The sequence below is a fragment of the Schistocerca piceifrons genome, chromosome 3 (genome assembly GCF_021461385.2).
Source record: "Schistocerca piceifrons isolate TAMUIC-IGC-003096 chromosome 3, iqSchPice1.1, whole genome shotgun sequence".
Taxonomy (NCBI): domain Eukaryota; kingdom Metazoa; phylum Arthropoda; class Insecta; order Orthoptera; family Acrididae; genus Schistocerca; species Schistocerca piceifrons.
In genome coordinates, this window is record NC_060140.1 from 806807129 (window position 1) to 806830309 (window position 23181).

Genomic DNA, 23181 nt, shown 5'->3' on the forward strand with positions numbered 1-23181 from the left:
TCATACAGAGCGCTACGTGGTGGTGGCGTTACCAACATGAGAACCTAAACAGCCTACTTACATATGGAAACATAGAGAGAGGTGACAGAAGTCATGGGACATCTCCTAATATCGTGTCGGCTCTCCTCCCGCTCGGCGTAATGCAGCAACTCCACGCGGCATGGACTCAGCAACTCATTGGAAATCCCGTGCAGAACTACTGAGCCGTCCTGCCTCTACAGCCGTCCATAATTGCGAAACTGTTGCTGGTGCAGGATTTTGTGCATGAACTTACCTCTCGATTATGCCCCATAAATGTTCCATGGGATTCATGTCGTGTGATATGGGTGGCCAAATTATTCTCTCGAATGGTCCAGAATGTTCTTCAAACCGGCCGCTAACAAATGTGGCCCGGTGACGTGGCTCACAAGGATCCATCTTAGGGCCATTCCTTTCTCTTGTGTACATTAATGATCTCTCATCAGTTACACTGCCAGAAGCAGATTTCGTTTTGTTTGCAGATGACACAAGTATTGCAATAAATAGTATGTCGAGTGTAGTTCTAGAAAGATCTGCTAATGATATTTTCATGGATGTTAATAAATGGTTTAAAGCCAACTCACTGACATTAAACTTCGGAAAGACTCACTATATGTAATTCAGAACCTGTAAGAGGTTTCCACCCAGCATATGCATAAAGTACGAAGAAGAGCTGATAGAAGAGGTTGACAGTCTTAAATTCCTGGGATTACAACTTGATAATAAATTCAGTTGGAAGGAGCACACCACAGAACTGCAGAAACACCTTAACAAATCTGTATTTGCAATTCGAGTGTTAGCAGACATAGGCGACATAAAAATGAAAAAGCTTGCATACCTTGCCGGATTTCATTACATAATTTCATATGGTATAATATTTTGGGGTAACTCTCCAAGTCAAACAAAAGTTTTCAGAGTCCAAAAGCTTGTAACACGTATTATTTGTGGAGTAAATTCACGGACGTCCTGTAAAAATCTCTTCAAAGAACTGGGTATACTAACTACTGCCTCTCAGTATATTTACTCCTTAATGGAATTTGTCCTAAATAATATCTCTCTCTTTCCAACAAACAGCTCTGTTCATACATACAATACCAGGAACAAAAATGATCTGCACAAGGACTTAAAATCACTTACTTTAGTTCAAAAAGGGGTCCACTACTCAGGAACACTCATCTTCAATAATTTGCCAGCAAACATAAAAAATTTAGTTACAAATAAAGATCAGTTTAAAAGGAGCCTGAAAGACTTACTAGTGGCCAACTCCTTCTACTCCATTGACGAATTTGTTAATAGAAACAAATGATGTATTGTATATATTCATACTATTAGCATTGTTATTTCAGCTTAAAAAAATTGACATGTTCCACATCCACGAGGATCTCCTCAGCCCGGTTCTATGGAACGAAAAACAATCTAATCTAATCACATTGCCATCCATAAAAATTCCATTGTTGTTTGGGAACATGAAGTCCATGTATGGCTGCAAATGGTCTCCAAGTAGCCGAACACAACCATTTTCAGTCAATGACGGGTTTAGTTGGAGCAGGGGGATCCAGTCCATCCCATGTAAACATCGACCACGTCGTTATGGAGCAACCACCACCTTGTACAGTGCCTTGTTGACAAATTGGCTCCATTGCTTCCTGCGGTCTCCTTCACATTCGAACCCTACCATCAGTTGTTGCCAACTGAAATCGCGATTCATCTGACCAGGCCACGGTTTTACAGTCGTCTAGGGTCCAAACACTATGGTCACGAGCCCAGGCGAGGCGATGTCGTGGTGTTAATAAAGGCACTAGCGTCAGTCGCCTGCTGCTGTAGCCCATTAACACCAAATTTCGCCTCACTGTTCTAACGGAAGCGTTGGTCGTAGTCCGCAACTCGTGGGCTTGCGGTAGCGTTCTCGCTTCCCGGGCACGGAGTCCCGGGTTCGATTCCCGGCGGGGTCAGAGATTTTCTCTGCCCCGTGATGACTGGGTGTTGTGTGTCTTTCATCATGATTGACTCGCAAGTCGCCGAAGCGGCGTCAACTAAAAAGGACTTGCAATACGGCGGCCACTTCCCCCCATGGGGTCTCCCGGCCAACAATGCCATACGATCATTTCATTTCATTTCGTTGGTCGTAGGTCACAGATTGATGTCTGCGGTTATTTCACGTAGCGTTGCTTGTCTATTAACACTGACAAGTACACACAAACGCCACAGGTCTCGGTCGTTAAGTGCAGGCCGTCAGCCACTCACTGCGCCACATGTGGCGAGAGATAATGCCTGAAATTTGGTCATCTCGACACTCTCTTCACACTGTAGATCTCTGAATATTGAATTCCCTAACGATATCCGAAATGGAATGTCCCCATACATCTAGCTCCAACTACCATTCCGCGTTCAAAAAATGGTTGAAATGGCTCTGAGCACTATGGGACTTAACTGCTGACGTCATCAGTTCCCTAGAACTTAGAACTAGTTAAACCTAACTAACCTAAGGACATCACACACATCCATGCCCGAGGCAGGATTCGAACCTGCGACCGTAGCGATCACGCTGTTCCAGACTGTAGCGCCTAGAACCGCTCGGCCACTGCGGCCGGCCATTCCGCGTTCAAAGTCTGTTAATTCGCGTCGTGCGGCCATACTCACGTAGGACACGCTTTGACCTGAGTACAAATGACAACTTCGCCAATCCACTGCCCTTCTATGCCTTGCGTACGCGATAATACCGTCATCCGTATACGTGCTAGTTGGTGCTTCATCACTTGTGTCACCTCAGTGTATAGACAGTCGTTCTTCCCTCGCCCCATAATTCGAGTGGAACGGGAAAGGGAATGACTAGCAGTGGTACAAGGTACCCTCCGCCGTGCACCGTATGGTAGCTAGCTGAGTGTGTTGGTAGACGTAGATGGCTGGCCAGCTGTGTAATGTTACACCCCAATGTACGTCATCGCGAGAGATGAAGAGCGTCAAGAAATATTGTTTTGCACATGGTGGTAACTGCCTTAGGTGGCACATGTCAGAGTACCCCGATATGCCACGTGCAGCGGGGGAAGCGTTAAGCCGTCGGCACACGGACCGTGCATCCGAACATTGAGCGTTAAGCGTGCCGAGTTTCTGACGTCATAGCGTGCAATAGCACGCTCGGGAGTCTTTCCGAACGTGCAGAGCAATATCTGGCATGTCAGATATTCTGAGCGTGCATCTGAGCGTTGACCAATGAGATGGCACAATGCCACCGACGTCACAAGCACGCCGTCTCCCTTCAGTACAGAGTTGTGAGGCGCCATATTGGCATTCATTTCAAGCCTATATGTATGTACTGTATGCCGTTTCTGAGCATCAGCAAATTGAGAATCACTGCAAAACCCATTGTTAACTGTGTGATTCGTTCCAATAAAATAATGAGAAACATCATATACGCGGCAAAAGAATTATTGTAACTTGCGTATTATGAGAGTAGGCTATTTGAAAGCAGCGACACACTGAAGACCCACCCAAAACGCATTGTTCTTGGTACAATTTGTTATAATTAAATTTCAACTAATAACATATCTACGATAAAGGTTTTCAGCAAGAGGTAACAAAATATGATTAGTGTCAGTACCTGTTAAGTTGGTTTAGCGTAATGGGTAGCGTTTCTATCGTGAGATTATTTGATGGTTGGGGTGGTGGTTCGCGTCTTAACACCACCAAATTTTTTTCCTAACATTTGCGTTTTTATTAGGCTCTGATACTTTATTATTAGTTTAATATAAGTATATACTGTAATATTTGATGTTATGTAAATATAAGTTCACCTTTTCTTGAGGGATGACTTTGTTCGATTGGCTTAATGTAAAGGACATCTTGCGCTACTTGTATAAAGATATTTTGCTCCTTTTTCTTTTACACTTCGTAATTCACATGTTGCAAAGATTCTGCTACTGGGTAGGAACAGTGATCAAGAAAGGCTGACCTTGGGGTTTTACTAAAATGTGGAAATGATGAAATAATGTTATCTTATGCGCAGAAGTATTCCAAATTTGTAACGCGCTGTTTGTAATGGAACTTTTATAAGCCTGTGTCCTTATTGATTGGACATGGTACTTTCCTTTACGTGGACGATGGAGGAAATGTGCGTTTAAAAAAATGTGGGTATTTTACTCGCGCCCATTAAGTAAACAGTGTGATTTACGAACTAGAAACATACCTCAACTGCCGCTGGAGTGCATTGCGTTCGCGCATACCACGTTGGGGCCCACGCACCGTACGCACAAGTCACATCGTTCCTGAGCGTTCAGCAGCACGTTGAGCTTGGCACGCTCAGTGTTAACGTTCGACAACACGGTCCGTGTGCCGACGGCTTTAGGTAGGCGAAACGGTGGGCGTCAGCTCTAGGCGCCTGTGCGTGGGCTGGGCTGGGCTCGGCTAGGCTCGTCAATTAGCAGAGCGCCCTCCGGGGCCGTTAGTCGGCATTATCCAGGGCGCCCCGCTCCAGACCACACCAGGGCCTCCCACGGCGCCACACGGCTCCCGGCCACTCCGCGGGAGCTGGTCTATGCTGCCGCCACCATCGCATAGGCGGCACGGCCGTCGTCACGTACTGCGGCACCCGCGTGTTGGCGAGCGTGCGGGAGGTCGGCCAGATTGTAGCCGTGCCTTGCGTGCATGTAGTAATAGTAGCAGCGACACGGAATATAAATGCGGCGTAGCTCTCCACGTAGTTTTGTGTGAAAGTACTGTTTGCAGACAAAATTGCAGCGTCAGGAAGGATAGCAACTGACGAAATTTTCCTTGTTATGCGTGTACAGTGTGATCGGAAGAATGCGCTGTCTGATCAGGCGTATCCGGGCACCTCCACGTAAAGTAGGATTGACTACTAGATGTCAACGGAGGCAGCATGAAATGGGTCGGCGAGTACTGTGTTGGCACTAGAGAAGCAGTGACAGCAGAACGGTTCTGTCAGGAGAGTTCACACTCGGACCTCAAAAATGGTTCAAATGGCTCTGAGCACTATGGGACTTAACTTCCAAGGTCATCAGTCCCCCTAGGACTTAGAACTACTTAAACCTAACTCACCTAAGGACATCACACACATCCATGCCCGAGGCAGGATTCGAACCTGCGACCGTAGCGGTCGCGCGGTTCCAGACTGTAGCGCCTAGAACCGCTCGGCCACCCCGACCGGCACTCTGACCTCTAGAAGTCAGACACTCAGATCGATACCAAACGTTGTACGTCGATAGAGTATCAACCAAAACTCCTATTATTCGTACTATGCACTGTCGTCCAGCGGAACGGGCGTAAACGTTAGACGTAACACCAGAACTAGGGAGCACAGGAAAGCATAAAAGTGCATTGGTAAAACGTATAGCTTCCGTGGGGAAGGTTGTGGAGTGTAAGACCGTCGTGACATGGGTCCGGGGTTCAAATCCCAATCATGACAATATTTTTGATGTATTATGCGTGAAAGTGTTATATGGATCTATTAATACTTCCGTACGTGTGACGCAGTTTCTTTATTTTAATGCTCCATCACGAGTGGTGTCTGTTCTTTCGCACATGTCAGGCAGAGCGCCACATCCATCTATAAAAATTTATTCTGTAGGTTTGCTACTTTCAACTAAGGAAGCGAAAGCAGACTCCCATAAGAACATTGGTACAAACTCCAAAGAGTCCTACGCATCAGGAAAATGTTCTCCCATATAACAGTTTCACGCGTAAACGGTTAAAAAAAAGTGCTATCAGTGTTGTTTAAACAGTGGACCCTTGGCACGCCAGCCTCATGTTCTACTATTTTTTTAAAAAAAATTTGTTTGTTAATGTTCGTTGTATTTGGTCGTAGTGGAAGTATCATGACATACACTGAAGTTCGTTGTTGATCCGTTCACTCAGTATTATTTATTTAGCGTATGGCTAATGCAGACATATCATGAAATTAAATTACATATACATATGCACATATTGACACACAAGAAACTGCATCTGGAGTTGCTAGCAGGAAGTCCTCTTCGGCGCCGTGATAGGCTCGAATCCTGCATTCACTGACAATGTGGTGAACAGTCTAGTATGGAGCCACGCAGTCATAGGCTGGATTAGGTAGCTTCTTTCACTTAAAGAGAGCATTCCTGCACCGGCCATGGCCGGTACGGATTCTGTTGAGAGTAGTCCAGGTCTTGCGTGGTGGGTCGAATCCACTTGGAAGTTTAGCACCTGAGAAGATGTTATGCAGGTGCACATCTCTCACTGCTTCCCACCGAACTTTCCATTCTTCAAGAGGTTTTAAATCCTTAGCAACCATGTCAGCAGCATCGCACAGAGCTGGCTAGCGTGATTTCAGTCTCTTACGATTTAAAAGTGGCAGGTCGCTATGCACAGATAGGTTAGAATTCCTGGAGATCTTGCGGAATTCTCTCATAAGGGCAGAACATCTGCGTAGATCAGGAGGCATTATACCGGTTAACAGTGGAAGCCAATAAACTGGAGTAGAACTGATTGCGCCACATATTATGCGCATTGTCGTGTTCAGCTGGGTATCAACAAGCCTTGCATGTTGACTGTTCGTCCAAACAGGTGCACAATACTCAGCACTTGAGTACACCAAGCCCAGAGCTGAAGACCGCAGGGTGGTTGCTGAAGATCCCCAGGTAGCTCCGCATAGCTTATTCAGGATGTTGTTTCGAGTCCTCAATTTTTGAGCTAAGTTAAGAAGGTGTTGTTTGAAGCATAGTGTACGATCCAGGATGACACCAAGATATTTTGGGTTGCAATTATGACGAAGAATTCTGCCTCTCAAACTTACTTCCAGTTTTACGTTCGCCAACTGATTATTTAGGTGGAAGCAACACACTTCGGTTTTACTCACACTGGGTTGGAGTATCCATATTTTGAAGTAATTATCTAATGCAGACTCAGTTTTTTTTTTTTTTTATTACAGAGATCGAACACGCTGAGGTTTAGTGCCGGCACCAATTCACCCACACGATATCTAGAACATAATCATTCACAGATACGCTTTTCCTGTATCCGTAGTTCCAGTGTTTCCTTTAGGTATCGTTTACGCATGTTCTACTGGACTACAGCACACAGCACGAACTAAATCTTTGTTTTGGTTGATACTCTATCTACACACAACGTTTGGTACCGATCTCAGTGTCTGACATCTCGAGGTTTGAGTGTGAGTGACTTCATACATGGATTAATCACTGGTTGTCACCTGAGTATTAGATCCATGAGGAACATTCTAAGTCTTCTAAAGCTGCCCAAGTCGACAGTTGGTGATGTGAAGGAACAGAAACAGCTAAACAAAGACCAGGCAGAGTTCATTTTTTCAGAGATAGGGACCGTCGATTATTGCGGCGGGTGGTTGTAAAAAATCGCAGGAAAATCAGAGGAAGGAATCCAAAGTGCTGGCAGCGTTCCATCTAGTATAGTGACAGTGCATCGGAACTTAAAAAGAATATGGCAAAGTGGTCGAGCACCTTCTCATAGCCGCACATTTCTGTACTCTCTTCTAAGCGACGCGCGAGGTGGTGTAAAGAGCGAAGCCACTGGAGCATGAATAACTGGAAACGGGTGATTTGGCGTGATTAATCACGCTACACTCTTTCGCAGTTCTGTGGAAGGGTTTAGGTGTAGCGAATTCGTGGAGAACGTTACCTGCCGTCATGTGTAGTGCCAATAAGGAAGTACAGAGGGTGTGGTATTAGGGTATGGCGGTGTTTCTCGTGGTTAGCGTCTGGTCCCCATATTGCGGTAAATGCAAAAGAATGTTGTTTTGTTTGGTTTTGTGTTGTTTTAAGACGCAAAAACAACGAGGGTCATACGCGCCCACGTCATAATCGTAGAAAACGAAGACAAAATGTTCAAATGTGTATGTGAAATCTTATGGGACTTCACTGCTAAGGTCATCAGTGGCGCCGACCAGTGTGGCCGTGCGGTTCCCAGGCGCTTCAGTCTGGAACCGCGCGACCGCTACGGTCACAGGTTGGAATTCTGCCTCGGGCATGGATGTGTGTGATGTACTTAGGTTAGTTAGTTTTAAGTAGTTCTAAGTTCTAGGGGACTGATGACCATAGATGTTAAGTCCCATAGTGCTCAGAGCCATTTGAACCATTTTTAGGGAGCAGAAGGACTAGCGGGCCGAGGTACCAGGATTCCAACCTTGACAGCAGCGTCAGCAGTCTCGTTTCACGTCAGACCAACGTGGCCAGGACAAACATCACAGTTGGTTCATCAAGAGTGACCAAGTGACAGCTTTCCTGGACCAGTTGCACTAACGGATGGACTGTGTACAGCACGCATAGGCTCTGAAGGGCATTGAGAGAGTCGGAGCAGGTGACGCAACTGAAAAGCCTGTGTCGCCGGGTGTAGTGCTCGGTCTGATACAGGGCGAAGAGCGCTGCTGAAAATACTGAGCAGTGTTCCGGAAGCCGATACCGAAAAACGTCAGTGCCAATGACGAAGGCACACTCGACACCGCGGTCAGTCCGAGGCACGTCGGTGTACACAAAGGTACACTACTGGTCATTAAAATTGCTAGACATTAAAATTGCTACACCACGAAGCTGACGTGCTACAGACACGAAATTTAACCGACAGGAAGAAGATGCTGTGATATGCAAATGTTTAGCTTTTCATGGAATTCACACAAGGTTGGAGCCGGTGGCGACACCTACAATGTGCTGACATGAGGAAAGTTTCCAACTGATTTCTCATACACAAACAGCAGTTGACCGGCGTTGCCTGGGGAAACGTTGTTGTAATGCCTCGTGTAAGGAGGAGAAATGCGTACTATCACGTTTCCGACTTTGATAAAGGTCGGATTGTAGTCTATCGCGATTGCGGGTTATCGTATCGTGACATTGCTGCTCGCGTTGGTCGAGATCCAATGACTGTTAGCAGAATATGGAATCGGTGGGTTCAGGAGGGTAATACGGAACGCCGTGCTGGATTCCAACGGCCTCGTATCACTAGCAGTCGAGATGACAGGCATCTTATCCGCATGGCTGTAACGGATCTTGCAGCCACGTCTCGATCCCTGAGTCAACAGATGGGGACGTTTGCAAGACAACGACCATATGCACGTACAATTCGACGATGTTTGCAGCAGCATGGACTATCAGCTCGGAAACCGTGGCTGCAGTTACCCTTCACGCTGGATCACAGACAGGAGCGCCTGCGATGGTGTACTCAACGACGAACCTGGGTGCACGAATGACAAAACGTCTTTCGGATGAATCCAGGTTCTGTTTACAGCATCATGATGGTCGCATCCGTGTTTGCGACATCGCGGTGAACGCACATTGGAAGCGTGTATTCGTCATCGCCATACTGGCGTATCACCCGGCGTGATGGTATGGGGTGCCATTGGTTACACGTCTCGGTCATCTCTTGTTCGCATTGACGGCTCTTTGAACAGTGGACGTAACATTTCAGATGTGTTACGACCCGTGGCTCTACCCTTCATTCGATCCCTGCGGAATCCTACATTTCAGCAGGATAATGCACGACCGCATGTTGCAGGTCCTGTACGGGCCTTTCTGGATACAGAAAATGTTCGACTGCTGTCCTGGCTAACACATTCTCCAAATATCTCACCAATTTAAAACGTATGGTCAATGGTGGCCGAGCAACTGGCTCATCACAAGACGCCAGTCACTACTCTTGATGAACTGTAGTATCGTGTTGATGCTGCATGGGCAGCTGTACCTGTACACGCCATCCAAGCTCTGTTTGACTCAATGCCCAGGCGTATCAAGGCTGTTATTACGGCCAGAGGTGGTTGTTCTGGGTACTGATTTCTCAGGATCAATGCACCCAAACTGCGTGAAAATGTAATCACATGTCGTTTCTAGTATATTTGTCCAATGAATACCCGTTTATCATCTGCATTTCTTCTTGGTGTAGCAATTTTAATGGCCAGTAGTGTACTATCGCGAAATTCCGTGCGAAGGCCGGGAAACTCGTGGTGAAAGAGCAAGGCTGGCCTAGTGTCCCTAGGAAGCGAATGAAGGCCGAGGTGAACACGGCCCGTCGCACGAAGCCAAGATTGTGAAGGTTTCACACCTATTCGGGAAAGTGGCAGGTAGCGTGAAGTTAAGCTGCTGGAGCAAGAGCCGAAAACTAACAAAATGATTAATTCGTTGATTTCAGCCTTAATGTTCAGGCTGAAAAGTATTTAAACTCATACGCTATTTCTCTTATTTCACCAACCACGGAGTGCACAGATATCTTGAATCTGCGGTATAGCCACTCTCTCACGCATTACCTGTTCCTGATAAGACAGTACAATATAAAGATTTCCTATACCTATCAGTTATTTGTAAAGATTTCTTCCGTAAATGATAACATTATAGGTGAGATGGTATAGAAACCATAATAATAGTGCTTACAAAGTCCACAAATGTTTCAAAAATCGCGTTATTTATGTATAGTACCCATAAGCTACAGTGAAGAATAGTAGAAGCACAATTCCTTCTTTGTACGCAACAGTGATTCAGCACGACATTGTATTACATAGTAGACGTTAGGTGTGAAGAAACTAGCGTTCGAATATTCATACTCTCTCAGCTACTTAAATTACTTCTTTGGCTCAGAGATGACGCACCGTGCCAGTAATAATATCTGTGAAAGCATCCTGCGATAATGAGTATCAGTTTGTTGATTTATCATACGTGGGAAGTAATGAAGAACACTGATTAGCTTTCAAGGCAAATTGCTGCTGTTCCTAAGGCGCCAGTAGGTTTTGCAACGGCGATCTCTAATCCGTGGACATGGCTAACAAATTCGTAAGTGTTGTCTGTAGCCGGCCGCGGTGGTCTCGCGGTTCTAGGCGCGCAGTCAGGAACCGTGCGACTGCTACGGTCGCAGGTTCGAATCCTGCCTCGGGCATGGATGTGTGTGATGTCCTTAGGTTAGTTAGGTTTAAGTAGTTCCAAGTTCTAGGGGACTAATGACCACAGCAGTTGAGTCCCATAGTGCTCAGAGCCATTTGAACCATTTGTTGTCTGTATTCGAATTCTTATAAAATTAGTAAATACTGCTTTTTGTTTTCTAGAAATTAAGAATGCACTTTTGTAACGGCAGTACAGTCTGCATGTAGATCAAAAATTATTCTTTGGAAAAAAATTGGAAGAGAAATGTTTAGACTCACATATAATCACCGTCCTTCTCCGCTCATCATTGTCATTTCAACAGATATCTGGCTGCTGGCCGTTGTGGCCGAGTGGTTCTAGGTGCTTCAGTCGGGTACCGCGCGACCGCAACGGTCGCTGGTTCGAATCCTGCCTCGTACACGGATGTGTGTGATATCCTTAGGTTACTTAGGTTTAGGTAGTTCTAGGTGACTGATGACCTCAGATGTTAAGTCCCGTAGTGCTCAGAACCATTTGAACCATTTAGATATCTGGCTACACGTTCAACACCAAAATCAAATTAAAACATTTCTTCATTTGTGGGTTTAAGTAGCGTTGTGTGTTGTTAATCTAAAAAATGGTTTAAACGTCTCTAAGCACTATGGGACTTAACATCTGAGGTCATCAGTCCCCTAGACTTAGAACTACTTAAACCTAACTAACCTAAGGACATCACACACATCCATGCCGAGGCAGGATTCCAACCTGCGACCGTAGCTGCAGCGCGTTTCCAGACTGCAGCGCCCAGAACCGCTCGGCCACATCGGCCGGCTGTTATTTTAAACTAGTTCTTTTCTTTGCACCAAACCTACTTTCAATTACAGTTACATGGAATTTTGTTCATTATAAAAGCATTTTATAATGGGAGTTAAGGCATTTCTAATGAAAGCATATATGAAATAGGGGTTTGGAACGGTTGTACAAACTAAATTTAGTCGTATGCAGCTTAAGCTGTATTGCAGCTGTAGGTGCCTCGTTTTACATTAGGCCTTCCTCTCTCTGTATTTTTACTTGTCGTAGATTTCTCTGTTACATAACACAACTTTCATGAATTTAACTTCCAACTGTCGCTATTCATAAACGTTAAGTTAGCAGCGCTGTGTCTGCCTGGAATCATAAATCGCTGAAACAAACAAACAAACACACACACACACACACACACACACACACACACACACACACAGAGAGAGAGAGAGAGAGAGAGAGAGAGAGAGAGAGAGAGAGAAATTGTGTGTGTTACTAACACACTCAAAATTTCTTGACAGCACAATCTTTCTTTCGAAATTATGTCATTCCAAATTTAAATTATAATGTATGGATTTTGAAACAGGAAGCGCTTAATTTTCAGATCTCGCCGTATTTTATGGAAGCTAAATAGGCCTGTAGCAGGCGCTTTCTAAATTTAACTTATATCATGTCTTTCCCTGCCTGCGCCATTGGACTTACTGCGTTCCATAGTTGGAAACTGGTTTGATTTTCGCTAATGACTTAACGTTCCATAACTATTTAAGCGATTTTTTTAATATTCACTGAATTACGATTTTAAAATAAATGTATCGTTAACTAATTGCTACCGTCTTATCCTAAGAAACACTTTGAATTAACTGATAACATATACTTATTTGTAGAATCCAACGATTGTATTCTTACTCGGGAGCAGGAACTGACGGACGGACTGATTTGTATATGCTTGCTTAAGTCGCGGTAGATACTCCGAACATTAAAGCAGTTGCATATTCTAAAATTGTTTTTGTGGCTGCTTGAGTTCAGCTCCCACGGGCGATTTTCACTCAGTACAAACGCCCTTAGCGTATCTGAGTAGTGATTGTGTTGTTACGCTTCTAACTGCTATTAAAAAAAATTAAAAAAACCGAAGCTATTTTGTGCACAGTGGTGCAAAGGAATATTGTACTGATCAGGAGCTATTCGTATCCTTTATTTAACTGAAGAGAATCATATTTTATCTTTATTAAATGGGAAGACATAGACAAATTTTGATACATTTGCTGAATTTGCAAAATCGAACTGCTGGGCGACAACTGTGTAGCTGGTGAATTAGTGAATTGAATTGCTGTACTCATTGTCTTTTAGATGGAAAGGTTCTCGTTTACTAGCAATGGCAGGTGAGGAAACATTCGTCAATTTTGTCCACAGAATTAGGTATGTTTCTTCATTAATTCGGAAGTTTTCTAGCCATTCAGAGTCTCTATAAGTGTAATAACGTTCCACCAGTGATTATGTAGCACTTTTTTGCACAGTGCGCAGTGGTGTAATAAACAATTTTTCAGATATTAACTAGCATCGATAAGATTTCTAATCGTCTCTCCTTAACTAACCCCACCTCGTCCTCCTCCTCCTCCTCCTCCTCCTCCTCCTCCTCCACCGCCACCACCGAGCGAGGTCGCGTAGTGGTTAGCAGACTGGATTCACATTCAGGAGGACGACGGTTCAAACCCGCTTCAGGCAAATGCCGGGATGGTTCCTTTAAAAGGAAAGGGCCGACTTCCTTCTCCATCCTTCCCTAATCCGATGGGACCAATGACCTCGCTGTTTGGTTCTCTTCCCCAAATCAGCCACCAACCAACGAACCACCACCACCTCCTGCTCCTCCTCCTCCTCCACCACCACCACCTCCACCACCACCACCACCACCACCACCATTCGAGTACACTGACAACCATAAGAAAACCTTACTCTCTTCCTATTAGAAATGATGAAGGTACCCTTAACCTTATTTCAGTATACTGACGAAATTCTTTACACATGCCATTCATCTTACACATGATCGGTAAAGTGATACTTGAGCATCTACTAAAATCGAAAATCGATTGGCCCGCCCCCTAGCTGAGGTGACAGCGTGTCTGACTGCGACACAAAGAAGCCTCGTTCAGTTCCCGGTACGGCTAGGGGTTTTTGCGTGGTGAGAGGACAGGAACGAGATGTCCTCAACCAGGTGAGAAGTTACTATGACAGGGAATGCGCTGTGCTGGTCACATGCCCATGCTCCATCCGAAAGTCGCCATTAGAAGAGGACGAGACCGTAGTCGGTCGGCATCGCATGGTCCTCAGCGCGTGAATGCGACGTGTCTAAAACAAATATACAGGGTGTTGCGAAAGTATTCATTCCAAAAGATACAGAACACTTCGTGCGAGTAAAGAACGATGTTTTCTAAATCCGTGTTGACTGTGTGTCAACAAACCGTTTTCTTCGAGGTAATTGGTTCAATTGGCTCTGAGGACTGTGGGACTCAACATCTGAGGTCATCAGTCCCCCAGAACGTAGAACTACTTAAACCTAACTAACCTAAGGACATCACACACATCCATACCCGAGGCAGGATTCTAACCCGCGACCGTAGTAGTCGCGCGTTTCCGTAGTGAAGCGCCTAGAACCGCTGGGCCACTGCGGCCGGCTCTGATTTATTACGACGAAGGATAGTGCCAGACTGAAGTAGGCTCATCTGTAGTGTTGATGTAGACAGAAATGAACGCATGACTCGCAGTTAATGTCGTTTTTTATGCTTGAGAGTCGTGTGTTGTTTGACTGAAGCTACTAGTTTTGATAAGATGACATCCAACTATCGTGCTAGAACATTTTTATACATGTGTTGTCTATTCTTGAGGAGGTGTCCTAAGGATTAGGCACCCTTCTGATCCAGCAGCTATTACGAATCAAGACACGAAAGAGTTCAAGACATTAGTGGGCAGTGATTTATATCAATGGAACAAGTCGTAAATTTCCTCCGGACCAGAATTCGAAGCCAGGTTCCCTACGTACTAAAGATGCACTGACCACTACACCATCCGGACACAGTGGTCACTACAGCTGCACGGACTGCCCTAGCACGCCTCCCGTCAGATCCAAATTCTTAGCTTATAACACACACTACTGATGCAGTACCCCTGCTTATTAGCCTTTATCTACATCTACATCCATACTCCGCAAGCCACCTGAAGATGTGTGGCAGAGGGTACCTTGAGTACCCCTATCGGTTCTCCCTTCTATTCCAGTCTCGTATTGTTCGTGGAAAGGAGGATTGTCTGTATGCCTCTGTGTGGGCTCTAATCTCTCTGGTTTTATCCTCGTGGTCTCTTCGCGAGATATACGTAGGAGGGAGGAATATACTGCTTGACTCCTCGGTGAAGGTATGTTCACGAAACTTCAACAAAAGCCCTTACCGAGCTACTGAGCGTCTCTCTGCAGAGTCTTCCACTGGAGTCTATCATCTCCGTAACGCTTTCGCGATTACTAAATGATCCTGTAACGAAGCGCGCTGCTCTCCGTTGGGTCTTCTCTCTCTCTCTTCTATCGACCATATCTGGTACGGATCCCACACTGCTGAGCAGTATTCAAGCAGTAGGCGAACAAGCGTACTGTATCCGTTGACTCGCTGCATCTCGCCGATTTCCATAAGAGTTCGATCTTGGCGTGTATCTGCACTGGAGGGATCATTGGCTGTCATTGCCGTAATTATGCATGTGGTACGTGTTCTTTCGGATACGTCCGAAAGAACAGAGATCACTATGATACCACCGGAAGATGTTGCGAGTAATGAGGTAAATGAGCAGGGCCACCACGTCAGTACTGTGTGGTATAAGGTGAGGATTTGGGTCTGATAGGAGGGACGCTAGGATAGTGCGTGCGGTTGCGGCGACCACTCCGCCCAGATGGCGCAGTGGTCAGCACATTTGCCTAGTAAGCGGGAGACCCGAATTCGACTCCCGATTCGGCACAAGTTTTGAGATTGCCCCGTCAATATCAATCAGTGCCCATTGGTGGCTAACGTGTTTAATTCCTTTGTGCCTTTTACTGGAAGAGACGGAAGCCCAAGAAGACGTGTGTGTTCGTGTTCCCGCAGTCCGCGCTATGGTGAGCTGACGCGCGGCCTCGCCTGCTCGTGCGCCGCGCCCGCCCCCGCCCGCCCCCGCGATGGTGACGAAGCTGCTGCTGGTGCCTCGGCGGCGCTCGCTGCTGCTGAAGGGCGCGCTGCTGGTGGCCACCGCCTGGCTGACTGTGGCCGTGCTGCTGTACACCGAGCAGCGGCCCGCCCAGGGCCAGCCCCCGTCCCAGCTGCTGCTGCTGCCGCTGCCGCCCAACCCGCCGCCCAACGCCGACGGGCTCGCCGCCCAGCCGCCCCCGCAGCCGCCGCCCGCGCCGCCCCGCCAGGCCAAGAGGTACTTACTGCTACTCACTAGCTCATAACCTGCCGTTGACTCGGTATCCCAAACATCAGACTAACTAATTGCCCAGCAATGACTAAAGTACGCGTCATTTACGACGGCGGCCGAGTTTAGGTTCGTTCTGCGCATCTGACGTCACAAAATAGTCAGCCAATGAACAGAAAACGACGTTGCTCGTGCCAGAGCTCGACTGCAGTGTAGAGCACGGACGAGTGTCTTCAGTTTTAGAAACGTTCAGTCATAAATAAAGTAATTGCACAAAAGCAATGTCTTGATAGCAGACTTTCTATAAAAGAAAGTTTGGAAAAAGCATTCTTTATACCAACTGTTTCATATTCTATTAATTAATTAAACCAAACAAGCAATAAGCTTCCTAATTCAGGCGATAGCAAGGAAATTCATTCTCACTAACCGCTTTTTCGCAATAAAGAACAGCGGTAATTGTTTATTTCCTATTGTACTTGGACGAAACGTGAGTAATTCATAGTGATACCAACAGCGCTTGTCGGTATTTTGCTTATTTCTTTAAAGTACTCTGGAAATTCCATTGAACGACGAGCTGCGTTAGCGTTAACGGTTAAGGTGTTTGGCTGCTAAGCAAAAGATTCCGAGTTCAAATCTTGTTAGATGCTTAATATTTTCTTTATTTAAAAACAATATGGAAGTGTCTTACTTCATGAATTTTATTCGTTTGACTGTAATTTTTTGAAATTTCTTGTGGTAACTAAAATCGACCATATAGAAAGTATATGCTATGGACTTTTACCTCTGCAAACTCTTCAAAATTTCGTGCAATGCTTTACTACATTTAATGCTACACAATAACTGCGTTGAACATCGAAACAAAATTGTCATTTATGGGGGGAAGGTATCAGTCAAGAAGATGTGTAAAAACAAATTTTTGGGCCAAATAGTTTTTATGAAATCGAATGATAAGTGTGTCAAAGCAATCGGAACACCATGTCTGCACAGGCGAGCAGTGTAGTGATGACAAAATCGCGCACAGCGCGGAATGCGGGGAGCACGTCTCTGAAGTAGCGAAAGGGTTAATGCGGCCGTGGTGGCTTTACTTCATAAACTGCGCGCTCCACCCTAAAGGTTAAGTTTGCGAACTATACTATACTATGGCGCTGCTTCTTTTGGCGCATGCAACTGGCAACGCAGCAATCTCCCGCGTCTGGGCGGTCATGAGTGAGCCGCCAAGATAAAAGAATTGAACTATAGTTATCCCAGCTCTGTGACTAGCTCATAACCCTGTGATAATTAATAATTACAAACCTCTGACTACCTCAGTGTCCAGCGATGACTAGTTATCCCAAACCTCTAACTAGTTCATTACCCAGTGAGGACTAATCATCCCAAACCTCTGACAGGTTCATCACCCAGTGAAGACTAGCTATCCCAAACCTCTCAGAACTCAAAACTAGTTATCTTAAACCTCTCAAAAGCTCATTATCTACGAAAGACCAGTTATCTCAAACTTGTGACTAGCTCACAACTCAACAATGCCTAGTTACCCCAAACCTCTGACTAGCTTATTGCCAGTGGTAACTAGTGATCTCAAACTTCTGGCTAGCTGATAAACTAGCAATGACTAGTTACCCCAAAAATTCTTACTCTCTCATTACCTGACAGTGGCAAGTTGTCCCAAACTTTTGACTGGCTGACTATATGGTGTTCAGTAACTACACCAAACCTCTTACTAACTAATTACCTGTTGATGTCTACTTATCCCAAACCTCAGACTAGCTGACTGCCCAGTGATCCGAAACTTCTGCCTAGATGATAAAGCAGCAATGACTAGTTACCCCAAACCTTTGACTTACTCAGTACCTGTAAATGACTAGTTATCCCAAACCTTTGACTAGCTGAATATCTGGAGCTCAGTAATTATCTCAATTCTCTGATTAGCTAATTACCTGGCGATGACTAGCTATCGTGGAACCTTTGACTTAGTAGTTACCGTGCGATGTAAAACGGGTGATCATCTCGTTACCTCATAAAATCACTGTAGGCCATACAAAGGGGGAGGCCTGACACACGGCCAATCAATTTGGCTCATGTTTGGTAGATCACTTGTGTATCACTTATACTGTATCACTCTAAAATATTTTGGCACACCAGCCCCACCACCCAATTTTTAGGAAACCCTGTAAAATTCATGATATGCACATACCTCAAATCTGATGGTACCAATAGAAAATACCACCCGTCCTCACCATGTGGCTGTTTATTCCAGTCTTCCACTAGACACGGAAACGAATCAAATCTACATATAGGATGTTGCCGTAAGAGCGTGTAAAAATGTAGCAGGACACAGAGCATGCTCCACGGAACAATTTGACGTAGGGAACCTGGGATCGGAAAGCCAGCTTAAGGAGATATGAAAGTAAACATGTCTACCGCATTCTCTAGCATTACTGTTTCCAGCTTGTGTGCAACTAACATGCGTAAAAGTTTACACGTACTGTGCTGTTTATTCACATGTACATTCTTCATTTTCTGCAAGGAAACGCGGAGGACAATCTCACTGGGCAATATCTTCTACGTGGCCGTCTGAATGGCCACCTGTACTAGAGGTTCGTGCAAAGAGCTCTACCTGAGTTGTTGGAGAACGTACCATTGGCTGTTCGTGAGAGGATGTGGATACAATATGACGGTGCACCGCCTCACTTCGGTGTCGATGTCCGCAACCATCTCAGTGCTGTATTTCTTGGTCGCTAGATTGTAAGGGAAGGTCCTATTCCATGGCCTATGAGATCACCTGACCTGAACCTCCTTGATCATTTGCTATGGGGGTAGTTGAAGTCACTTGTGTATGAGACCCCAGTGGATACGGAGACGCAATTAGTTGCCACAATTGTAGCTGCCTGTGATGTGATTCGAAACACACCAGGGATATTTGGCAGGGTGCGTCAGAATCTTGTTCGCTGATTTCATGCATACACTGAGGTTGGTGGCCGTCTGTTTCAGCACATTTCGTAACACACAGTACAAATGGTACGTTCATTGTGTCTGATTTTATTCCTATTACCTCCTTAACCTAGTTGCTCTGACCCCAGGTTCCTTCCTCAAATTTTTCAGTGAAGCACCCTCTGTGCCCTGTTAAATTTTTTCACGCTCTTACGGAAACATTCTGTACAATGTACGAGACCAGTCAGAAAGTAATGTCTCAATTATTTTCACCTTTATTAAGCTGGTGATGTATTAATCAAGAATGTGTCGCAGGACCTCAAACATTTTACAGCTTACTTCAGTGACAGTGCCCTTCCTAAGCAACAGGTGGCTGCGCTGGATAAATTTAGAAAGTAGCCGACACTGACGAACGGTTGTAGCACAGCGTTTTGTGATTAAATTCCTTCGGCACAACATGAGACGCCCAGTTGCATTCATGAAATTTTGAAGACGGTACACGGAGATATTACGGTGGGCGTCAGCACCGTTGGGGCTTTGTCGCTGTAGATAAGCTGAAGAGCGGTCACAATTACCTGAGTGTAACGGGAAGCGGCCGGCCAGCTACTGCAGTGGCTTGAAACATCATCCAGAGTGTCTACCAACAGGGGAATACTGACGCCATTTATCCATCGGTAAACGAAGTTTGATGGCCATTAATGAAAAACTGGGCTACTGTGCTTCAATTCGGCCCATTCAAAGAAGATAATTGGGGGATCACCCTGAAGACGCGCAGACCTTGAAGAAATCTGTGCGGCTGTGGCTGAGAAAGGACGACGATGATTCTTGCTGCACACTTATATTTACGGTAAACCTACCTAACTGCATGACATACTTTATTTCGTGACAGCAGACGTAATTCTTTGCCCGAAAGTAAGGTCGACGTTCAAGCCATCCTCAACAGATGGCAGGGATGTCTTCACACGGAAAAGACATTGCGAGCGGGAATGGTCGCTTGGTGCAGGAAAGGAGGTTCATTGTGTGTTGTGTGTAGAGAAACACGCTGTTTGCTAGGCTCATCTTGTAACATCAGTTTATAAAGTTCAGCTGTTCAAGTAATTATACAGACGCTTCTATGTAGTTGTATTTATGAAGGAACATAAGCTTAGTCATCACAGTCGGATTTAAATGCATTTTTACCGACATGAACGCTTAGGAAAACGATAACGACTCTTACGTCTTGTGACTCTTTCAGGCACAGTTGCTCTGACTCTAAGTGTGTGAAGAAGCAAAATTAAAAAAAAAAATTGTAATGGTGATACCTTCCTAAAGTCACAGTGGTCCTGCCATAGAGTGATGGATTATCAATGAACCTTTAAAAAATTAGTTCAGTAAATTTGTTGGAAAACATTGATTCTGATAATGGTTTCCCTTATGAGGCACGTGACACAAGATGCAGTAGAAATTGCGATCGAGAATGACATTATCATTGCCACAATATCACCACATACCAGCTATATTCTGCCCCTACTACTGGATGTTTCAGTCTCTGAAAAAGACATAGCAAGAAAAAGGGAAGTACTTTAAAGAAGAGAAACCTTTTATTATATCCGATCCTGACGGTTTTCATGGTCTCCTCAGCATGGCTTTTCTGGAGGCAGTTTCTGCGAGAACGTCGCATCTGCATTGAATAAAAGGGTATTTTTTTCTGAATACCGAAGAAGTTTCCGATGAATTTCACACAACAGCTGCAGAAAGTCACGACTCTTCTGTGCGAGAAGCGTGTGGATCTATGGATGATCAGAATGACCCGTCCATTTCAGCAGCAAGTCACATGCCAACTGACGACAGGTTTTGATAGGGGCCAGTCGTAAATTTACCTGAGAAGATAACGACCTCACCTAGTGGTGAAAGGAAAAGAGAAAAACGCAAGTAAAATAACAAGCAAAATGACACCTGCGCCTCCTGTAACTACACTGAAGCGCCAAAGTAACTGGTATAGGCATGCGTATTCAAATACAGAGATATTTAAACAGCAGAATACGACGCTGCGGTCAGCAACGTCTATGTAAGACAACAAGTGTCATTCACAGTTATTAGATCACTTACTGCTGCTACAATGGCAGGTTATCAAGATTCAACTGTGTCTGAACATGCTGTTATAGTCGGCGCACTAGCGATGGGACACAGCATCTCCGAGGTAGCGATGAAGTGGGGATTTTCCCGTAAGACCACTTCACGAGTGTACCGTGAATTTTAGAAACCCGGTAAAACATCAAATCTCCGACATTGGTGCGGCCGGAAAAAGATTCTGTAAGAACAGGACCAACGACGACTGAAGAGAATCGTTCAACGTGACAGAAGTGCAACCCTTACGCAAATTCCTGCAGAATTCAATGCTGGGACATAAACAAGTGTCAGCGTGCGAACTGTTCAACGAAACATCATCTATATGAGCTTTCGAAGCCGAAGGCCCACTCGTGTACCCTTTATGACTGCACGGACACAAAACTTCACGCCTCGCATGGGCCCGTCAACACCGACATTGGACTGTTGATGACTGAAAAATGTTGCTCCTTGGACGAGTGTCGTTTCAAATTGTATCGGGCGGATGGACGTGTACTGCTACGTAGACAACCTCATGAATCCATGGACCCTGCATGTCAGCAGGGGACTGATCAAGCTGGTGGTGGCTCTGTAATGATTTGGGGCGTGTGCAGTTGGAGTTATGTGGGATCCTTGATACGTCTATATACGACTCTGATAGGTAAACGTACGTAAGCATTCTGTGCGATCACCTGCATCCATTCATGTCCAGTGTGCATTGCGGCGGTCTTGGGCTATTCCAGCAGGACAATGCAACATTCCATACGTCCAGAATTGCTACATGGTGGCTCCAGGAACACTCTTCTGAGTTGAAACACTTCCGCTGTCCACGAAACTCTCCAGACATTAAAATTACTGAGCATATCTGGGATGCCTTGCAACGTGCTGTTCAGAAGAGATCTGCACTCCCTCGTACTCTTACGGATTTATGGACAGCCCCGCATGATTCATGATGTCAGTTCTCTCCAGCACTACTTCGGACATTAATCGAGTCTATGGGACCTCGTGTTGCGACACTTCTGCGTGTTCGCTGGGGCCATACACGATATTAAGCAGGTGTACCAGCACTTTATCTCTTCAGTGTAGAAACGAGAGCTGGTTGTGGAAAGAATAAAACTGCTTTTATTCTGTGTTGTTCCTGTTTATGATGGTTCCACGAAAGTTGCCAGGTTTCGGTTACCTGATGCTACTTAGTTTAAGTGCATTATTTTTGCATGTGTTAGTTACAATGACATTGATATTGAGTGAACTGTAACAATGGAAAATAACATTATCACAAAATTAAGCACATTATTACGACGCTAAATGCATAGTGTCACAGAATTGGGTATGTTATAACGAACTTAAGTAGCAAGAGGTACATTTAGTTGCCTGCATTTAATAAATTCAACGTTTTAGCACTTCTTGCTTATTCTTGATCATGGGTTAGTAGAATAATGTATGGGTTTCTTACGCGTAAAATACAAAATTTTTATATCGAGTATTTTGTTTTGATTTCTTCTTTACAATCAAAAATGGTTCAAATGGCTCTGAGCACTATGGGACTTAACTTCTGAGGTCATCAGTCCCCTAGAACTTAGAACTACTTAAACCTAACTAACCTAAGGACATCACACACATCCATGCCCAAGGCAGGATTCGAACCTGCGACCGTAGCGGTCGCACGGTTCCAGACTGTAGCGCCTAGAACCGCTCGGCCACCCCGGCCGGCCTCTTTACAATCCTTAATGTCACGAAATGAGGTAGATTTTCCCCACTCTGATTTTACTGTGGAAAAGAACTGTAGTCAAAGAGTGTAATTATATCGAAAATTAACCATGAATCTTGTAGCTATGTATATGGCATTTATTTTCTTGTAAAATAAAAATAAAATATGCTGGATGCGTTACTTTCTGACTGACATTAGCATAATCAAAGTAAATTCGGGTTAACCAAAGATCGCAGAATACATGTGGTAATCGAATACAAATCCTCAGCTCCTCAGCCAGGGGCCTTCGTCTCTCGGTCAGGGCGTTAACCTTACAGGTAGATAAGCGGGTGTCGTAATAGTCTCTCTTCTCGATTTCTCGGAAAATGTGCCTTGCAGCATATGTAT

General features: G+C 45.1%; 1 protein-coding gene across 1 annotated transcript in view; it reads left to right on the forward strand.

The window, feature by feature from the left end:
- The window catches only part of LOC124787991 (putative polypeptide N-acetylgalactosaminyltransferase 9), a 498384-nt gene that overhangs the window by 296105 nt on the left and 179098 nt on the right, over positions 1–23181 (forward strand). The window contains exon 3 of the mRNA XM_047255023.1: positions 15767–16082. Within this exon, the coding sequence (XP_047110979.1) occupies positions 15838–16082 (245 nt within the window). The 5' untranslated portion in view covers positions 15767–15837. The remainder of the gene's footprint in view (positions 1–15766; positions 16083–23181) is intronic.